The 20932-nt window shown below is 51.0% G+C and overlaps 1 protein-coding gene across 1 annotated transcript; it reads right to left on the reverse strand.

The window, feature by feature from the left end:
* Positions 1 to 1626: 1626 nt before the first annotated feature.
* Positions 1627 to 20930, reverse strand: ISX (intestine specific homeobox). The gene is made up of 4 exons (XM_072844180.1): positions 19645 to 20930; positions 5322 to 5473; positions 3544 to 3657; positions 1627 to 2675 (listed from the first exon to the last, which is right to left on the reverse strand). Exons 1-4 carry the CDS (start codon positions 19835 to 19837, stop codon positions 2436 to 2438), a joined length of 699 nt encoding a protein of 232 aa, XP_072700281.1. The 5' UTR covers positions 19838 to 20930; the 3' UTR covers positions 1627 to 2435.
* Between the last annotated feature and the right edge of the window lie 2 nt (positions 20931 to 20932).

The following is a 20932-nucleotide window of genomic DNA, read 5'->3' on the forward strand; positions in this document are numbered from 1 at the left end:
GGGGTGACCAGATATTTGGCTGATATAATGGGTGCAGCTGAGAGATGTTTCTGGGTGCAATTAATGTTTGAACGGTAGGCTGAATAAAGCAGATTGCTCTACCCTGAGTGAGTGAACATGAGGCCTGAATGGACCAAAGGTTGGAAAGGAGAATGGCTCTCTGCCTGTCTCCGACCTGGGACTTTGGTCTACTCCTGCCTCCGGACTCCGACTGGAGCTTTTGCCGTCCGCTGTCTCCTGGGTCTTTGGCTCTCCCACTCCAGATCATGGGGCTTCTCAGCCTCCATAACCATGAAGGCCAATTCCTCATATTAAGGAAAAAAATATATATACATACAGTTCTTTTTCTTTGGAGAACCCAGCCTTACAGGAGGAGCCCAGGTCGGAGCATATCTCTGCCTTTCTGTTCCATCTGGAAGGGGCATCTGCGATCTTGTCCCTGATCCTCATGTCCACCAGGGCCTGAGAAATGGCTGCAAGGGGTCTAAAAGGAGAGTGCCCTGCCTGGCCCAGGGCTTCATGACCCTGCAGATGTAGGGGGGCTGTCGACTTCTCCTGCTCCTGAGAAATGGGCTGGGAGCCAGAGAGAAGAAGCAGGGGCATTCCCATCGTGAGAGGGGGTGCTGCAGCAGAGGGTATGGAGTGAACTCCAGCAGGGGATGGGATGAGGTGGTGCAGCTCTGGGAGGAGCAGAGGGGTCACGCCTGAGGCGCCCCCAGTGGATGCTCTCAGGGAAGCAGGTGTCCCTCCCCTCCAGCCAGGGACCTGGTGTTTGTAGGAGCACTTTCCTAGCCCTACCCCCTGTAGATCGGCTGTTTGGCTCCCCCAGCCCTTAGCCTTCTCCTTTCACCTAGAACTTGCTGGAGACTAGGTGTCGGCGTAACACTCCTGGGCACTGAGTGATTTGGCACTTGTAAGGTTGCCAAGCCCGGTCACATTTGTGGGCCGTAGTCTGATTCTGGCAGAGTGCGTGGCTGAGGCTGGAGCTGGCATAGCTGCCCTCGGTTCACAAATGAGAAAGCTCAGGCCAGAGTGACGGGGTGGCAAGCTTCTACAGTAGATCAGAGCGAGGGGAGGCTCCCCGTCCAACTCCTGGCTGCAGCGGGGACAGGGCCAGATTGCAGAGGTTCTGGAATTTGGGACAGATTGCCCAAACTTGTGATTTGTGGCACAGAGCTCAGCCCAGCAGGCCCAGTGAGGAGGAGCAGGCCCCATCCTCCACAGCAGGGTGTCTCTCGGCAGTGTTCAGGCCAAAGGGAAGCTTGGAGGTGGCCTCCCTGGAGGTAGGAGTGGCATGTTCCAGAGCTGGGACCCAAAGCAGCCCTTGTCCTAGTGGGATCTGGGGATACCACCATCCCCAATGGGCCTGGACCTCACACTTGGGGCAGCACTTCCACTCCCTTTTAGAGCCTCCCCATTGCTCTCGAGGCAGGCAGGATGGGGCTTACTACCATAGTTTTACAGAAGTGGAAACTGAGGCTCACACTGGGCATGTGATTTGTCCAAGGTCTCACTACAAGGAAACAGCAGAGTCCTCAGGCTCCCCAGGGCCAATCCCAAGGGAAGGAGTCTGGCCTTCCAGCTGGCTCCTTGCACTAGTCCTGGAAAATAAACTCTGAAAAGAGCTTACTGTCATAGTCTTTATTCAGACTGGAAATACAACATCCCTCCCCAGTCTAGCAGGATAACCAAAGATACAATGTTCTGTCTTAAATTAAAAAACAAACAAAAAACCAACTTTCCCTATATTTATCTTCCACTTTGCACATTCACGTCAAAGCCATACAGAATTTGTTAGCCATGGGCCAACTGCAAGGTCACTGAGCGCGTGTTCTGCTTGTAGGGGAAGCTCAGCGTGACCCCTTGGGCCAACCTGGACTGGGCTCCTGGGGGCGAGACTCGATTATTCGTGTCTAGATCCAGTTCCGTTTATACATTATTCAGTAGGTGCTCAATAAATGTATCAGGAATGACCAGACAACCCCTCCTGGGCCTCCTCTAATCCCCTGTTCTCACCACAGTTCACCTCACTGAAGAAGAGCCAGAAGGGTCCTCAGAAGTCTCCTTGTCCAACTGCCTGTGTTGTAGATGAGGTCCAGAGACGATGAGTAATGAGCTGGAGGTCACACAGCGAGTTAGAGGAAGCATGAGTGAAGATGATGCCCTCCTTGTTCCAGAGCTCATCTCGGGATCTCACGCAGCCTCTGTCTTCTGAGACCGGAGGACCACTTGGGAAGAGCGATGAGAGCTCCCGTATTGCTCACTTTGCTCTGAGTGCAATGCAACCTTCCCTCCGGGGTGTGCTCAGGGAGCTTCCTGGGCTGTGGGCCATCTTTGGGTGCTGAGATTGATTCCCCTAGAGTCCCGGGCACCCTCCTGCCCTCCTCTTCACCTGGAGAGGGGAGCGGCTCCATTGGTGAGAGGTTATTCCATCCCTATGTGGAGGTGGCACAGGGGCTGCCCCATTTGGAGTTCGCAGGTGGAAGGCAGCACAGTGCAGGGATGCAGGTCTGCTGAATGAGAGAGCCTAGGAGAGGCTGTGTCTCCCACAGGTGGCCTGGCAGGAGGGTGATCTGGCCGGGGAACCAGGCAGAGGCGGGCTGGCCTGGAGCTGGTGGGTAACACCCCGTGGGAAGGGCCAGCCAGGGTGGAATGGAGGGCGGCAGCATGGGGCCCTGTCACAAGAGGAAAGTCAGGAGAGACAAGTGAGTCCTAAGCTTCACCTGGGGCTGTCCTGAGGCTTCCCAACCTTTCCCTCCAGGATTTGGGCATGGACCATGTTGGGGGAGAGATGTGTGCCCTGGGGTCCGGGAAACCTGGTCCGAAACCTGGCATTTACAGGACTTGCTTGATGTGAAACAGTCACTTTGCTTCTTGGTGCCCAGTTTCTGCATTAGCAAAAAATGAATAAAGAAAGAAATCCTCCCTGATAGTGTCACTGTGGGCACGCACACACCTCTAAGCATGGGCCTGCCCGTGTTGCATGCTGCTGGGTCCCCGCTGGTTTGCGTCTGGCACGCCCTCTCATACGTGTGGACCCCACAGACAGCTCATGCTCGGGGCGCACTTCCTAGGTGCCAAGCTTTTTCATGTCTCAGCAATTTCACCCTCATTGAACTACTACTGTCCTCCGAGGGGTGACTTGACTCTGACAGGCCACACTGCTGCTAAGTGCGCAGGTGGGCTTCGAATCCGGGCAGTCTGACTCCGAGCCTATCTGCCCAACCTCTGTGCGCTGTCCCTTACTCCCCGCCTGCCTGTTCCTCAGACTGTGAAGTCCTGCACAATAATACAAGCCAGTCCCCGGAGGAAGGAGAGGCACCGGGATTGTCCCTCAGTGGATGAGGACATGGGGATGGAGTGGGATAGCGACTTGTCGCAGGTCCCACAGACATCCAGAGCGCCCTCAGCCATGCTCTTTCTGGAAGAGTTTCCCTTGTACTCTTTACTGCACACAGAGCCCCCGGGGTTCCTCACTTCTGGGTCTGGGTGGGATGTTTGCAGACAGTGCCCCCAGCTCCACTTAGAACCTCAGCTACTCACGGCCACGTCCAGGTTTGTGGCCAGGGCCAAGCCGGCCTCACTCAGCTGCTGTGAAGCTCCAAGGCTGCCAGTCTTCTGCTTCCGCCACTTGGCACGCTGGTTCTGGAACCAGATCTGGGATGGGCGAGAGAGAGGATGTAGATGTGTAGCAAGGCCTTTCTCCATCCATTACCTTCCCCTAAGCTTAATACCGCTGCTTCCCCCAGGGACTGGCACTTTACAGTTGAGAAAGCTCCATGGCATCAGGATTTTCCTTGGAGGTCTGCCCTCTGAGAGGGCACCAGGCATCAGGACCTTCAGTGCCTGTGGGGCTGGGGGCTCACGCACGAGCAGAGCAGCTGGATGCCCTATAAGCAGGAGAGGCGGGGTCTGTGGTGAACAGAGCCCAAAGGGCACAGCTTCTCGGCTTCAGCTAGCAGTCATTATGCAGAAATGTGAGCCTGGCATTACAGGCCCATCCAATATCTAAGGCGGAAATCTCGATTTTTATGTGAACGCTTTGAGGCTTAAAACACTGTGCAGATGAAATAAAACTCATCGTGGGCTGTTTCCTGCTGGCAGTTCCACCGGCTTGCAGCCCCTGTGGGCCCCTTGGCATCTATAGGTTGAATATTGGCAGCTTCTGTATTCACGGGTGCCCTGGCTGTCCCTGACATGTGGGCATTTGTATTTGGCCTTTCTGCCGAGGCAGCTTTACAGCAGATGCAGGTGCTATTCACTTAGCTCCTGACTGACTCTAAATGGGAGGAGAAAGGGGGATGTCTACAACACGGGTGGTCCTTAGCTAGAAGAAAAGTAGGTTGGGATAAAATCAAGTGTAAAGTGTTGACATGGGCCCTGGCTCAGCTTTTGAATTTGGAATGAGTCCATCATATTTGATTGAAAAAAAGAAAGAGTGATGTAGAGAAGTGTTCTAGAGCCAGCCAACAGCGCAACCATTGGATTTGGATTTGCTAGAATGGTACTTGCAAAATTAGGGGTGTGCAGAGAGGTGGGACATACATACACTTGGTGACTGACAAGGGGCTACTGTATCTCTAACCACAGAAGAAGCCACAGACACTCCAAGGTGAAGAAATGACAGCCTCTAGATGAGGCAGCTGGTACTTAAATCAGGTGTCTGACCATGAATGGTCCTTTCTTTCTCTATACTGTTTTCAAAGTGATGCCCATGAGATCTGGATCAGGGGTTGGCAAACTAAAGACTGCAGGATAAATCTGGCCTTCCTACCTGTTTTTGGATGGCTCATGAGCTAAGAATGGCTTTCACATTTTTAAAAGGTTGGGGAAAAGATAAAAAGAAGAAGAATATTTGTGACACATGCAAATTATACAAAATTCAAATCGTAGAGCTCCCCAATAAAGTTTTAGACAGTGACCGTATGGCCTCACAAAGCCCAACATAATTACCATCTGGCCTTTTACAGGAAAAGACCACTGGTCTTTGATGATCACTGGTGTAGACTGTCAACACTTATTTTGTGAATGAGGCTTCAGGGTGAGCTATAGCCAGGTGGGGAAGGAAGGCAGGAAGCCGATACCAACGGCCATCACTGATGCCCCCTTGCTTCATTTCCACCTCCCAGAGAGAGAAACCATCTTGTAACTATGGTGACCTCATTTTCTGGAAATAATCTTTGGCAAATATGACTGTATTCAAGGGATAAAGGCAATGGGAAATTCCAGTTGGGGCAGCCCTAGAGGGCCCATGATATGTGGGGTCTCACCGATGGCCCCCAAGCCTTGAGGTTGGGGGCTGAGGGTGGGGACTGCTGTACCTGCACCCGAGCTTCTGGGAGGTTGATCCTGGCTGCCAGCTGGTTGCGGATGTGGACATCTGGGTAGTGGGTGAAGTGGAAGATCTTCTCCAGCTCATGCAGCTGCTCGGTGGTGAAGGTGGTTCGGACCCTCCTCTTGCTCTTTCTTTCCTCTGGATGGCAGAAGATTCAAGGTGGTTTACTGATCTTGTGGTTTGGCACCCTGATGACGCTTTTGTGTTACCTGGTTTCACTGCCCACTACAGAATCTTGGCCACTGGCTCCTTTGTTGAGAGTCTTGCAACATTTTGCAAAACCAGGTCACCCTAGGTTGACTCCTTCAATCCATCCTGAACAGTGAGGTCAAGATAACTTTCTAGAAACTCCTGTGCTTGTCCTTTTTGCAGCTCAGATGCTTTCAATGACTCTCCTTTGTCTACAACAGGACATGGCAAACTATAGTCAGAGGGTCAAATCTGGCCTACTGTTTGTTTTTATAAATAAAGTTTTATTGGAACACAGCCCTCCTGTTGGTTTATGTATTGTCTATGGCTGCTTTTGCAAGCAGCTTTGAGTAGTTGCAACAGAGACCATATGGCCTGCAAAGCCTAAAATAATTACCATCTGGCCCTTTACAGGAAAATCTTGCCAGTCTTGGTCTACAAAGCAAAGACTGAATTTCCCAGCAGTCAGTCCCTTACAACCTGTTTCCAGTCCAGTTGTCCAGACTTGCGTCCACTCAGGGCTGGCTACCTCATCTCTGGGGCCTAATGCAAAATGAAAATGTGAGTTCTCTTGTTCAAAAAAGTAGGAAAAAATCTATTTCTGTTCTTCTGCAGTCTCTCAACCTGGCAGTGTGTTTTTGTGTTGTTGTTGTTTGCTTAGTTTTTAAAATTTACTGTGTAAGGTCATGCTCCCTTGGGCACAGGGATACTAACAGGGTGACTGTGGACTCTCACAGGGACCCAGGGCCCATACTTTGTCTTGGTACCAGGATGCATGTACCTGACCATGACCCTCCTCCCATACATACCCTGACACCTATCCCATCCCCAGAGTCACACAGGATGGAGGAGGCAGTGTTCAGTGGGTAGGGATGGGGAAACAAGTGGCCTCAAGCCCATCCCAGAGAAGCAGAGAGATGGTAAGAGGGGCACTGAGCATTGAGTCAAGGCTCCAGGGTCCTGGTCCTTGCTTCCTAGGCCCACTGAACCTCACTTAAAAAACACAGATCTAAAAAAAAAAAAACAACAACAAAAAACCCCCACAGATCCAGGGCACCTGGATGGCTTAGTGGTTGAGTATCTATCTTCAGCTCAGGGGGTGATCCTGGGATTGAGTCTTGCATTGGGCTCCCTGCAGGGAGCCTGCTTCTCCCTCTGCCTATGTTTCTGCTTCTGTCATTGTCTCTGATGAATAAATAAATAAAATCTTTAAAAAAACCCACAGATACATGTTAAATTATTAAGAACTTTGAGATGACCATAAACATTAAACCCCAAGTGCCAGGTCTCCATCTGTGTGCAGTACTGTGGGCAACTACACTGATCACACCTGTGCCCATGAAGCCAGGTCTACGCATTGTGTGTGTATGAAGGGGAATCAGCTATTCTACTAGGACACATTAACTTTGAGATGCCTATTGGGTATTCAAAACAAAAAAAAGCTCTTTAATAGGCAGATAAATATATGTTTGAGCTCAAAGTGGGTATTGGGACTGTGACTCAAATTTGAAGAGGGTCATTATATATTTGGCCTTGGGAGTCTGGGAATGGCTGGGATCACTCAGGCAGGAAGTGCATGTGGAGAAGAGTGGGGGGCCCCTCCACTGAGTAGAGGCTCAGCAGCCCATAAGGGAGCCAAGATAAATCAGCAAGAGAGGCCATGACAGGCAGGTCCTTGAGGTAGGAGGAAAAGGAGGACACCTGGTAAAGAAACTATCTCGAGAAAGAGGCTCATCTCTGTCCATGTTAGGGATAGATTCGTTATAACAGGGACAGAGGATGGTCATAGTGGTCCCACGGAATAGGCAGTGAGGGCTCAGTGGACAGTGGTGGGAGGAGGGATGTGGCAAAGCAGAGGCAGCAACTGCAGACAAGTCTGCAAAGGTATGCTGGGCACGTGGAGGAAGAATGGGAGTTGCAAGCTGGAGAGGGAGTGTATGGCTCTGGGACTAAAACAGAAAAGACATAATAACATCATGAAAAGCCCCCAGTAAATGTTCTCCAGCAAATCTCTATCAGTCTGTTTTCTGGAAAACCTGACCTGAGCCAGAGGAAGCTCAGACACAAGCAGTACCCAAGTAAACACAGAGGAAGGGAGATTTGGAAAGGAAAGAGTGCCCATAGAATTAAAAACAAGAGAGGGTGAAGAGAAAGAAAAGCCAGAAAATATTAGTGTGTTTATCAAATACCTATTATGTTCCAGGTGTGGTGCTGGACCCTGGCCTTGGCCTGCACACAAGCACACATGCACACATGTATATTTAGCTTTGCCTTGTTCCAAGATGGATTTGAGGCATGTGGTCAGGAATTTGGTATTTAGGTGGACACTGAGGACCACAGGAAGGCTCCTTGGGTAGAATTATGATGGCAGAAGCCAAGGAATGAGGACTTATGTTTGCATTATCCAAAATACACCCAATGTGATATCTGATACTTTGTAGAGACTCTGACAAATATACATTGAATTAATATGGATTGAGGTGTGAGTGGTTGGGGAGAAGTGGAGGCAGTAGGAGAAGGATTCATATCTTGAGAAGGTGCTAGAAGGGAAGGAGAAGGCTGGGGAAGTTTCAGAGAGTTGCCTGGAGCATGTCTGAAGACCAAGGAGAGAGGGCTCTGGAAGGGCACCAGATGGGGTGACTGCAGTGATGCTCCCTACACAGGTGAGGATATCATGTGAGTCTTGGGGCAGGTTAGCTGGACCAGGTCTCCAGCAGAGAGTGAGGGAGGTGGACGGGTTACGGCAGGAGGGATGAAGAAGGGCTTTGAGGCAGCTGTTCTGGAGAAGGGCCAGGGACATCAGAAGAGTAAGTCTACCTGATGTAATTTTAGAAATTGTAGGAGAAGTACAAACCCTCTCCCCAAATCCCCTTCACTTTGGGGGACCGATGTCAGATGTCATAGGTCAGATGGGATGACTAGGAAAGAGGATGTGGATCTGAGATCCTGCTAAGATGTCCTTTCTCCCACCCAGCTTACTTTCTCCTCTCCCCCCAAATAAGAGTTAAAACTGCTACAAGCATACAATTGGAGCAGACACTGTGAAGAATGGATTTCACTTTTGATGGTTTAACGACTGAAGAGCATGTGTATGTGCATGCATGTGTGGTGTGTGTGGTGTATGTGCATGTGTGTGATGTGTGTGCACACATGTGTGTGTTGTGTGCACATGTGTGTGCATGTATGCACTTGCTTTCCATTCTGCTATCATTTGCTAGAAGGAACCCACTGAAGTGGACGTTGAGAGACCTGAGCTCTGTTCCTGAATTTTACAACGTGGGTCACATTTCATTTATGTTCTGGGCCTCAGTCTCCCCACCTGTGGAATAGGGGAGAACAGACCAAATATATCCTGACATACTGAAATTCTCTTTTCAGGTGAAGCTGAATGGCTTAAAACACCTTGCCCCAGGCCTGCCTGGGGATCCAGTTTGCTTGGTGAAGGCCAGGGAGGGGAGGTTTCTGCTGAAACTGCTCCTGCATCTCTGGGATTAATCAGGCCCAGTGGCCTCTGTGTTAGAAATGGCATCTCAGAGTCTGCCTTTGGCCTCACCCCTCCCTGTGACCCCTCAAGCTTGTTGTTAATAATTTTTGATTCCCTCAAATTACATGGACTCATTTCACTGACTCTTGGGAGCTTCACTGGAGTCACAGACAGTGAGGGCTCAAACATTATCACCCACCAGAGCAAGCTCCTAGACTGTGAACCACCGGATCGGAACTGATCTCTCTCCTTCCCTACTCCTTTTCCCTCCTCAAGTCTACTTTCTTTTTAAAATTTTTGAGAAGACATATTTATTCTATTTTAGAACTAGTGGTGTGTTTAGGGGTAGAACTGAAGCCAATCAGAACTGATGCAGAGACAGATGGCAATGCCAATCCATCACTGAGTCTTATGGAATATGTCCTCTGTGCCCAGCATTGGGTAGGCACTGAGGGCCTGTCTGCAGGAGTACAAAAACGTAAAGGCCATGCTGACAATATTGCAGTCATTCATTCACAAAGTCAGCATTTTAGGTGATAGTAGTACTGCATAGCTTTATAAGACATTGCAAACAGAAATTCACAGGATGGAAGATTCCAGGTTGGCTGGGCAAACTGTGGTGCCCAGGAGTGTATGGAGTTAAGATTCTTCTGGGAGTACAGAGCTATGTACTATGTGTTCCAGAGAACACAGAACCAGAACCAGAACACGGGAAAGCAAGCAGCATGGAGACCAGAGGATTAGAAACAGACTGTAGAGGATGACTAAAAGAAGGTGCTTCCTCCATTCTCTAGAAGGAAACTTGGGAAAACAAGGGTTCATGGCTAAGAATAGAGTCCTTAATAGAATAATTTTTTCCATGTTCCCATTTGTAGAACTAAGCAAGCAACTGTTAAGATGTATATGGCCTTTCCGTATTTCTGGCAGGACCAGAGGTTGTGATTTGGAGGTGGGCTGAAGAAGGAAAGGATCTACGTCTTCTCTACATAATAAATGACCTCTGACTTCCTGGATAGTGGGCTGCCTGGCAAATTACAGGCCAGCTAGAAAAATATGTTTTCATATCAGTTCTGAACTACATCTTCTCAGGATAGATGTTTGTCTTTGGGAGATGAGATAATCCTGATGATGATGATGATGATGATGATGATGGTGATGATGGTGATGATGGTGATGATGGTGGTGGTAATGATGATGGTATGATGGTCATGCTGATGTGATGATAATGGTGGTGGTGGTGATGATGACAATAATGGCGATGAATGTGTATGTGTGTGTGTGCAAGTGTGTATCCAGTGGCTATAGTGACTTCTCCAGGGAATAAACAGACATGCCCCAAATCTGTAGTGGTAGAAAGATAGAGGCTGAGCCTCAAGTCCACCAGTCTGTAGGACTCAGAATGCCAAAGCTTCTCCCTCAAGACTGACTGTGGGTTCTTGGGGTATAGATAGTCAACACTGTCTGTCCCCTAGTCCTTTTAGGGATGTTATTCTCGACTGAATAGCCTCAAATTGGAGGACTGTAAAAAGGAGTGGTAGGGATAGAGGGGTCCTGGAGCTGAGATCACTCCCAGTGAGTGGGACTTCCTGAAATTTGATTTATGAGACCTAACCAGAGGAGCAGTTTCGGGGGAGACGGATAGACTTGGATCTGGCTTCAGGGAAACAAGGTTTGGATCAGAGGTAGGACTTGTTAAAAATTTAGCTCCTTAGATTTGCAGTGTTCAATATAGTAGCTACCATATCCATGTAGCTATTTAAATAACATAAAATAAAAATTCAGTTCCTCAGTCATACTAGCCATAGTGCAATGACCCACATGTGGCTAGTGGCCAACATATTGGCCAGCATAGGTACAGAACATTTCCATCCCTGGAGAAAGTTCTAGTGGATAGTGCTACTTTAGAGGTTTTCTGCACTGGATTCATGGAAAAGTCGTACTCTGGGTCTAACTTTAAGTTTCCCCCAGTGTTGCAATTTCCTGTAATTCCCACATATCTCTGGGAAAGAGAGGATCCATCAGCTATAGAGTCAACTCTGATGGCGTTGGGGAAATGGGAAGTTTAGGGCAAATAAGAAGGAGGGTGGATTGGCCCACGCTCACCTCTCTGTTGGTGACTGGGGACAGGCCCAGGAGCTCTGGGTGGTGACTAGGAGCAGAGTGGACCTGCCCAAGGTATACAGGGCAGGGTGGGATGGGAAGAGAAGTGTCTGAGAGGTTGGCTAAGGAAAGATGAAGGCCCGCTCTTCAGTTTTCCCACCACATGCAGGAGGGGGTTGCTCCAGGAAAAGAGCGGGAGGGACCAGCATGGCAGACACAGGTTACAGACCACAGTGGATGAAGGAGGTGAGAGAGAATAGCATGGATGGATATGGAGCAGAGAAGAAGATAGAAGATGGCACTTGGCCAGTGGAATTTTGGAACTAGAAGGAAACTCATTCAATAAGAAGCTGGAAATAGGAGCTCAATGTGGGAGTGTGCCATGCACTGGATAAAGTTCTTGATCATCAGGAAGGACTGGGATGTCCTAGGTGCCCCTGAGGAGAGGATGATGGGGGTGCTGGATCCCCGTTTTCCAGCCCAGGACAGGGAGTGAGAAAGTCCTTGAGCTCTGTCCAGGCCCAGCATCTGCGGACCAGGTTCTTGGCAGAGAAGCCAAGGAGCCGGTGGCCACAGTGCAGCCCACCCACTGCAGTGGGCCTAGGGCACCAGGGCAAGGCGGGGGATGGGTGGGAAGAGGGTGCAGGTAGGTGGCAGGGACTGCCACCCCTTTCAAGTTGCTCCTCTCCCTGTTATTAATTGCGTGAGCTGTGAATCACACTTCAGTGAGTCTTCAAAGAGAACGAGTCAGCAGAACTTAATTAAACCTGAGCCATTTAGCACATCGATCATAAGAAATACACAATTTACACAGGTGATTAGGCCACCTAATTATAAACCGATGTTTCTCTGCGCTCGGCTCCCTCCCCTGATTGCTCCTTCTCCGCGGTCTGCTAATTGGCCCTGGCTGCTCAGCTAAAGGCCCCAGGGAGCTTTGCCACTGGATGAAGTCTCTGGAAATGGGCCTTGTTCTTGCCTTTCAATGGCAGTGGGTTCAGCCTGGAGGGGTGAACCCTGGGAGCCCTCCTGCAGGCTGGGGACACGGCGGGGACATATGGGCAGGGCGCAGGGCAGGGCAGACCTGGGCTGGGCTCTTCTCTCAGTCTGGTCATGGATTTCCTACAGTTCTCTTGTGTCCACAGCATACAAGGCAAACTCCTTGGCATGGCATTCAAGGCTCTTCGAGTCCTCCCCTTCCAGAATCCTCTGCTTTTTTCCCAACCCCTATTTCCATTGTTTCAGTCCCACCCAAAGACTTCTAGATTCGATTCCACAAATTGGGCATGCCCTTTGATTCTCTAGGTGCTTGGCTCACTGCTCCCTCTGCCTGGAATGCCTGTCTTCTTTCTTTGTCTAGTGAACTCCTACTCATCTGTCAAAACTCAAACCAATCAAATGCTTCCTTTTCTCCAAGGGCTGTTGTGAATCTCTGGAAAAGCACAACCATTTTTTTAAAGTAATAAATTTAAATAATGAGCACTTTTGGCTTGAACTATCAGCCTCCGTATTGGTAAAAATAAAAATTTCCCTTAGTTTTTCTTTTTGTGTTTATGTATCTTTCTTGCAAAGTGTTAATGGTGGTTAATTCTAGATGATGAGACAGTAGAGTTACAGCTACACTTCTTTTTACCTTCTTTTTGTGCATCTGTGCTTTCTATTTTTCTATAATATACATGGATTATTTGTGTGAGTAAACAACAGTGAAGAGACTACAGCCAGGGTGGGAAGAGATGAAAATAAAGAAATCCCTCAGGGAAACATTTGCGGGAAGACCACGGAGAACCCCATTGCCAGAGGATTTGCCAACCTGCCACTAGGTAAGCTCTCTCTCAGCAGAGCGAGGATTGTTATCTTCTCCGTGCATGGCCTCACTTTCGTGCTTTTTATCTATGGATCTCAGCCAATGTGCACACACACACACACACACATACACACTCACTCACTCACTTTTCATTTGTATATCTTTTTCCTTTTTTTAAATAGCAGGTGTGTCCTTTGTTTAAAGGGAATTGTGTGGGGAGCCCCACAATACAGATAGTGGTGGAGCTCCTTTGTTGATGCTTGTCGGGGGGGGGGGGCCACCAGGAGTGCTATTTGCTCAGCTCCCCTTCGTCCATGGAGCTCTGGCCATGCATCCCCGGGGAAGCCCACCAATCCCCTAAACATAGGTTTTTAAAGATGCCGATGTGTGTAAATAAAGGCCAAAGTTCTTGGCTTGGCTCACTTGACCTTCAGTCTCCTTATTTCCCTCCTCCCCTCTACCATGGCTCTGGGATTTTTAGACTAGCCATGCTGGATTTCTTTGTGTCTCAAAAGGCATATTCTTTTTTTTTTTTTTTTTTTTTAATCCCTCAGGCCTCCTGTCCATGTTTTCTCCAGCCTGGCATGTCCTCTCCTTTTCTCTGTGTGACTCCATCTCAGAGGTCACCACCTTTCTGAAGCCTCCCTGGGAGGCCTCAAATACAGTTCACTATTCCCTCCCCTGTGTCCTGGGAGCACATGGTCAGGTTTGTATGTACTATCTGTGTCGTGACAATGTGACTCTTGTGACAACATGCGTAGGTCTGGTGAGACTCCCACTGAAGGGGGGCGGCACAGAGAACTGGCACAGGGCAGCAAGGGGCTGATTTCACGGGCTTTTCCCTCCTGTCCCCATTCCTCTCCAGTCTGTACTTGTGGCAATGCAGGGGCACAGTCAGACATCACGGCGGTGGAGCTGGAACATGTTTTGTGCTGTCCCTAGGCAATGGGGTGGGGGTGTCTGTATTTAGTTGCCCTGCACGCCTAGCACTGAGGAGGAACTTGACTGTTCTCTTCGTGGCCAGCCCAAGTGCAGGGATGCAGAATGCTCAGATGAGAGGTATGCAAAGCTACAGGGTCCTGTAAACAGTGGAGGGGCTGCTTCTGGCCCCAAATGGGTTAACAACTGCCACCTTCCCAGAAGCAGACCTCTTTGGGAACACACCATTGATTAAACAACATCAACAGACAAAACAAAAACAGAGAGTTCCACATCTGGAGGCTGAAGGTGACCTATGAAGAGTTATAAGGGCCCTGAAATAAGAAACCATCATCCCAGCATGGAACAGTGTGAGAGAAGAAGAGGAACAGCAAGAAGTAGACTCCAGACGGGGCCCAAACATACCTCATTCTCTCAGCCACCTTCTCTGAGAAACTACTTCTCAGCTCGGTCTGAGAAACTACTTCTTAATGTTCCCCAAGGCAACACATTTCCTTCTCTATTTCAGCTAACCCAAGATGGTTTTCATCAGTTGGAGCCCAGGAGTTCTCATTAATATGGGTCATTGCGCCATTTCCTGCTTAAAACCCTGCAATGGCTCTTCATTCCTTTTGGGATATAAAGCAAAAACAGGAAAACCCACCATGGCCTCAATGGCCCGGCATGGCTGGGCTCCTTTCTAGCTCTCAGACCTCATCTTGCTCCCTTGAACATCTCATCTCTTGCTAAGTCCTTGTCCTTGGGGCTCCCTCTGCATGGAAGAGTGGGGGAGAATCCACATTTCCCCCCACTCAACCTTCAGATTGCAGCTCAACCATGACCTTCTCTGGAAGCCTTCACTGGTAGACCAGACGTCCCTCAGCATAGGCCCTTGGTACCATGTCACTTTCTTCCTGACAACACAGCTGTCTCTGCTTTCACTTGTGATTATCAGATGGCTATTTGTCACCCTTGCTAGACTAGAAGCTACGTGAGGGCAGAGGCTGAGCTTGTGTTTTGTTCCCTACATCATCCCACTCCCAAATGAGCTCCTGTGGTGGCTTTGAGATAGGTTTGCAAATTCTTGGACACTTCCTCCCTAGGGATTCTTTTCTCCTTTAATGGGACCCAACTCAGTTGACTTGCACAGCAAATGGAATGCAATGGGACTGCTGCTATCAAGTTTCTCAGGCTGGTCATAAAAGGATGCAGCTCCTACTTTGCTCTCTCTCTCTCTCTCTCTCTCTCTCGGATTGCTCGCCCTGAGAGGAGCCACTGTCACTTTGCAAGGACACTCTAGTGGCACGTGCAGAGGCCCTGCATGGGGAGAAACTGAGGTCTCCTCCTCAGCCAACTGAGCTGGCACCAACTCAACAGCCATAGAGTGACCACCTTAGAAGCCAGTCCTTTACTGTGGCTCAGCCTTCAGGTGGCTGCAGCCCCAGATGGCATCTTTCCTGCAATCCCATGAGGGACCCTGCGCCAGAGCTCCTCAGTGAAATCACTCCCAAATTCCCGATCCACAGACTCTGAGTGAGACAATTATTGTTTATGGTTATTTTAAGCCACTGAGTCTGGGGATAGTTCGTTGTGCAGCAGTAGATATGCCTGCCACTCAGTAGACTTTAGTCACTCTTTGTCGCATGCCTGGATGAGGAATACAATTGATAGATCAAATTTAAATGACAGCCAATGCTTTGTGTGTCTACTCTGATCTCCCCTGGCTCTGATATTCCGGGGCCCTATCATTAGAGTAAAGCTGTCCATGCCCTGCTTGCGTCCCTCAGACCTTTCCATGCTTCAGATCAACTTCTTACTGCCACGATGTGTATTTCTGAGCTCAAAAGCCCAGATAATTCTGGGGAGTATAGTTGCTCCATTTCTCAGAGGATTTAAGCTTAATTTCCCACCATGGTCACTGGCTTCATCACGTATCCCTTCTTTGTATGCTTTCGCTACCTCCGTGCTGGTGTCCTTGCATGTCCACATAAACCCCTGGTGCTCCAATCCTTTCCTTCTGGTCTGCTTTTTGCAGGGAAACCCCAGGAAGACAATGCTTTTTTCAAGCTGGGACCAAGCCTTGTTCTGTTTTATACTCCCACAGGGCTTAAGATTCAGCCAGGTTCTCAATTCTAGAATGAGCCTGCAGGTGCCCCGTAGGAGCGTCTCCATGGTCTCTTAAGGTTGTGGCTCTGGCGGCGGGGACTGATAGAGGGGCCCAGGCATAGAGAGACCAAAGCCATACTAATCCTAGGGGACTCCAGGCTTTCAGCTCTCCTCCTTCCACCCCACTCCTGTCTGCTCTGGTGGGAGCCCCTGGGACAGAGCTGCTCATCACAAGGCAACGAGACACCCTTGGGTCTGGCTGCAGCCTTAGCCAGGAATCCCAATTCCCAGGGCCAGTAGCTGGGCAGTGCCATTGCCTTGGGTTCCAGATGGGGTGGTTGGGAAGGGAGGACGGGGAAGAGAGAGGAGAAGGAGGAACACCAGGGGCTCCTTCGGACTTCTGTCCTCCAGAACTATAAGGATCAACTTCTGTTGTTTTAAGCCACTCAGTGTGCCGCGATTTGCTACAACAGGACCAGGAGAAGAAGAGGTGTGCGAAGGGAGCAGAAAGAAGAGGAAAAGGAGTTAGAAGCAGGGGAGGAGGAGCAGTGGCTTTGGAAGGGCAAAGGTTTGGAGGCGTTTAAAGAGAGAGAAAGATCAGAAGCCATTGGGGTAGCCTCTTCCTCACCTTGCCCTCCCTTTTGCCCCAGGCATCACGATTTCCCTGCATGGGGCCATGGGTGGCACAAATGACCTCTCTCTTCCCCGGGTCTGGCTTGCTTGTGATTGGACCTCCTGTGACTTCAGAGGGTCCTGAGCCTCAGGGGGCTTCCTCTCTCAGGAGTGAGTGGACAGCTGGGGCTTAGCATCATTTCAAGCAGGTAGACCACTTGGATTTTTACTGGAGACGTGGGAGGATCCAAGCCTGAGATGATTACGCTCACTGCCATGAGAGGCCGGGGAGGAAGAGCACTGGCCCTGGCCCAGGTGAGCGAGCTGGCCCCACGCTCACATGTATTGGCCCTGTAGCTCAGAACAAGCCATTTTGCCTCCCTGGGCCTCAGCCTTCTCAAAGCATGGTCCTTGGACCACCGACATCAGAGTAATTTGGGAGAGCTTGCTAGAATGCTGATTTCTGGGCCCATTGGGTGCTGAGCCTGAAGAGCTCTCTATGTTTACCAGCTGTCCAGGTGATGGGGACAGAGAGAGGTCATGCTTGCCAGTCACCTTCTGTGAGCCACTCTGCGAAGCCCTTCAAGTGTTAATTTTATTTCTCTGTTTTTATTTCTGGGGTTGGGGGCCCTGGGCACACCATTTCTGGTCCTGCTGCTTTCCACCTCTGAGGGAAGAAAGCAGGACAGAGACGTGGAGGGGGCATTAGCAGGGCCAGCAAGCACTGGGTGGGGATGGGGGCCCCAGGAAGGCGGGGAGAGGCGGACACTGCTGAGGCCAGTAGCCCTCTTGCTCACTGCTCCCGGCTACCCTGCTCCTGCCTGGCTCGGACAGCCTCCACTCCCCTCTGCAGGGAGGAAGCCTCTGCTTGAAAATGGCCATGACTGATACCACTGAGGCTTTCCAGCCACCGATTTGTTGTGGAATTGGTCACGGCACTCCTGAGCTGGGAGGGACCTTAGGAACATTCTAGTCCTGCTCTTTCATGTTCCAGATGGGGAAACGGAGGCCCAGGGAGGGGAGCAGCTTGCCCGAGGTCCTCCGGTGAATTAGTGGTACCAGATGGGGGCTCAGAGACCGGATTTCTGGAATCCGCCTCCCCATCCTCCTTGCCCAGAGTCTCACAGACTCCAGCTCGTGGGCCATGTCTGCACGTTAGGCTTGTAGTTCCTGACATGTTGGCATCCCATCCGTATTATTATTTGCTTAGCATTTTCACAAATAGGCTTTTTGTTTTACCCAGATAAATAAATCCATCTTAAAAGAAAGCCTCACATCATGACCGTAAATGGATAACTATTTGCGTGTCAGAAATAGCAAGTTAGTGTAGGAATAACTACAGAACTCTTGACACGAATAAGCTCTGTCTGCGTAGTCCTCAAACTCATCTAGAAAACCACCAGTGGGATCTTCACTAGCCTTTTGGAAATGCTCGAATGCATTGTGACGGGAGATGTATAGATTTAAGCCGCATCCAGGAATAACCTCCAGTGGACAGTCTCAGGCCACCGGGGTGCGATGCTAGTGCTAACTATTCACGTGGTGTGTGCAGGTGATGCTCTTCTTGGGGACATCATCCATAAGGTGGGCTCACGACTGTGGCAGTTCTGTGAGAAACAGCCAGGGATGTGCCACAAGAGCCACCGGGCACCACCCCACCCTGACCGGTGCTATTTCTGCAAACCTGCTCTGGGTTCAGCGGGACTTCTGATGTGAGCCTGCCAGCATCTTCGGGGGCAGGTTCCAAACGAGTGCCTCCCTTTTTGCCATCAGCCTTGTCAGGCTAGGGGAAGGGAAGCTGCTCTGGTAGGGGGGTTGGGCTTCTCCTCCCTCTCTCCCTCCTTCTTTCTCCCTCTCCCCGCTCCCCCACCCCTCTTTCTCTCTCATTAGGACAGGGAAGACAGTCATGGATTTTGTGTAGCTGCAGCAGGAGAGACTCGGGTTAGACGCTCAGAACTGTTTCTAATGCTCATTCAATTCACTGTAAGGTGTTAGTGAGCTTCCAGATGCGAAGCTGGGGACCCTCTCCTATGAGAGACTCAGCAGCAGGGGAAACCTGCCAGCTACCCAGGGACAGGGAGTCCTCCAGGATTTTCCCCTTGCCTGGAGCTGGGAGACTGAACTTGGGGGAGGTGGTGGGGCTCAGTAATGGTAGGAGAAGACATCCTGAGCACCCTGGAGCTGCCTTTCCTTTCCTTGGATTAAAGGGGGTAAAAGGGGAGAGACTGAGAAAACCCCACAATACTCCAGTTTCCCTAACAACCAGGCACCAGCAGACCCTCCTGACCTCCCTGACTGCTTCCTCTTCCTTCACTCAACCCATTCCCTGAGGTGACGCTGAGGCCGGAGAGAAAGAGACCTTTCAGAGGTCATGCGGCAGCCCAGGGAAGGCCGGGGAGGGCCACCCAGGACTCCTGCCTCCCCGCAGGTGCACATGTCCATCTTGGTGCCCTTCCTCAAACTGCTTCTCAAGAGAGCTCTGAGATCTGTCTTGTCATTGGTGTTTGGGGACATGTCCCGGGGTGGGCTGCTGGCCTGGGAGGGTGATCAGGGTGGGCAGATCCCAGGCGAAGCTTCAGCCGCCAGGAGACGTGCAGGCTGAACCCTGCTCCTGAAGAAGACCGTCTCGGGCTGAGCAGGGGTTTGGGGGGCAGCCAGAGCCAGGTCCTGCTCTCAGGTCTTCCCATCACGGGCTGTGTATCTTGGGTACATAATCCACCTCTTCTCTTTCACAGGTGAGTTTCCTCATCTGTCAGGTTATGATAATCATGCCTTTCTACTGAAATGAAAGAGGAGGCTCTAGGCTAGCACCCACCCAGCGGGAATGTTGTGTAAATAAATGGGACCCGGCATCTGAGTTGTGGCCTGCTTACAGGAACCCGCCTCCCTGCTCTGCGCCGGCAGAACCTTGGGGTCTGGAATCTGAAAAAGCCCAGTCCTGGCTAGACAAAAAAGTACTTCAGGTTATTGGCCCAGCACCTGACCTCTCTTTGAATTTTGGGGTCCTCCCTTTTGATAGGGAGCAGCTTTTTCTCTGCCTGAGCCCAGCTGGCTCTTGGGGATCTAGGAGTGGGAGAGAAATAACCAGAAGACACTTACCCTGGGGCTGGGCCTGTGGGGGCCTCTCCAGTCCGGAGCTTACACCTGCTGCTTGCCGGGTGTCCTGTCCACCTGCCCCTTCTGTCTTGACCATGCGGCTGCTCTCAGTGGGCCTCTTTAAGATCTCCTCGATGGAGAAGGACAGCTCCAGCTTCTTGGGGGCCCCACAGTGCCCCGGGCATTTCCTCTCCATATCTTGCAGAGGGCAGGGTTTGCCGTGATGCCCTCCGTGGGTGGCTGTGAGGAGGGGCAGAGGGGGACCTTGTGTGCGCCCAGGGCGATGCTGGTGGAGGGTGGCGAACTTCCTCCCCTGAGAATCCTGGAATCAAAAGGGCAAGCAGAGGTGGAGCATGGAGAGCCTCATGTCCAATTATCCAAGCACAGCTCTGTCTCCACGGGGACACTCCTGGGATGGAGGAGGCAGGTCACATTGGGAGAGCTGGAATACGCTGTCTCCCATGCCCATGGGCTCAGAGCTCTTGCAGGAAGGGAGCCACCATGGCCACCGCTGGTTTCAGTTGTGCTGCAAAGGGTCCTCTCCGGCGTGGTCGCTTTCAAAATCTCCAGGCTAGGCTGGGGCCCCTGAGGTCGCTGTCAGTGGGGAACAAGGTAAAGAGCTGGAAGGAAGAGGAGACGTCCACTTTTGCCTTTTTTCCACTTGTGGCCCCTTCCTGCTGGCTCTGGGCAGTCTCTGGAAGGCTCGAGTGCCACCCTTGGGCCCCAGGGGCCAGCTGAGATCTGGGCCACCCGGCAGCTTGAAAGGTGTTCCCAGAAACCCTCTTGGACTTCTAGGTCTGGTGCTTCCAGACTCCAGAGTAGGCTTTCTGGAGCACCTGGGCCTCTGTGGTCTGGCAGGTGTGGGCTTAGATTGGGGGTCTCCGGACCCCCACAGGCTGGCTGTCTGGGACGGGGCTGGGCGGAGTGCCGGCGTCTCTGGCCTGCCTTCCAGTCTCCCTGGCTTCACCTCACAAGCCTCTCAGAGGCTCCTGTCCCAGGGTGACTCTCCCTTCCTTTTGGTGTCCTTTCTGCTTCTTCCAGGCTTGTATGCCCCTGATCTGTCTCCCGAGACAGCACCAAGGAGACCTTCTCGGTCTGTCCTGTAAACTGTTGGCTGGGACCTGACAAGGCACCCACCTGTCCTTACGGGGAATTCTGTTCCCAATTACTGTGTAATCAGGGAGGAGGGGGCAGTAAAAGAGTTGATAAGAAAAGGAACTCTCCACCCTCCTTAAGGCCAGGGATCCAGGTGTTGGGAACAGAGGGCAGGGGGCAGAGTGGAGCTGAAGGG

This window comes from Canis lupus, chromosome 11 (assembly GCF_048164855.1).
Source record: "Canis lupus baileyi chromosome 11, mCanLup2.hap1, whole genome shotgun sequence".
NCBI lineage: Eukaryota > Metazoa > Chordata > Mammalia > Carnivora > Canidae > Canis > Canis lupus.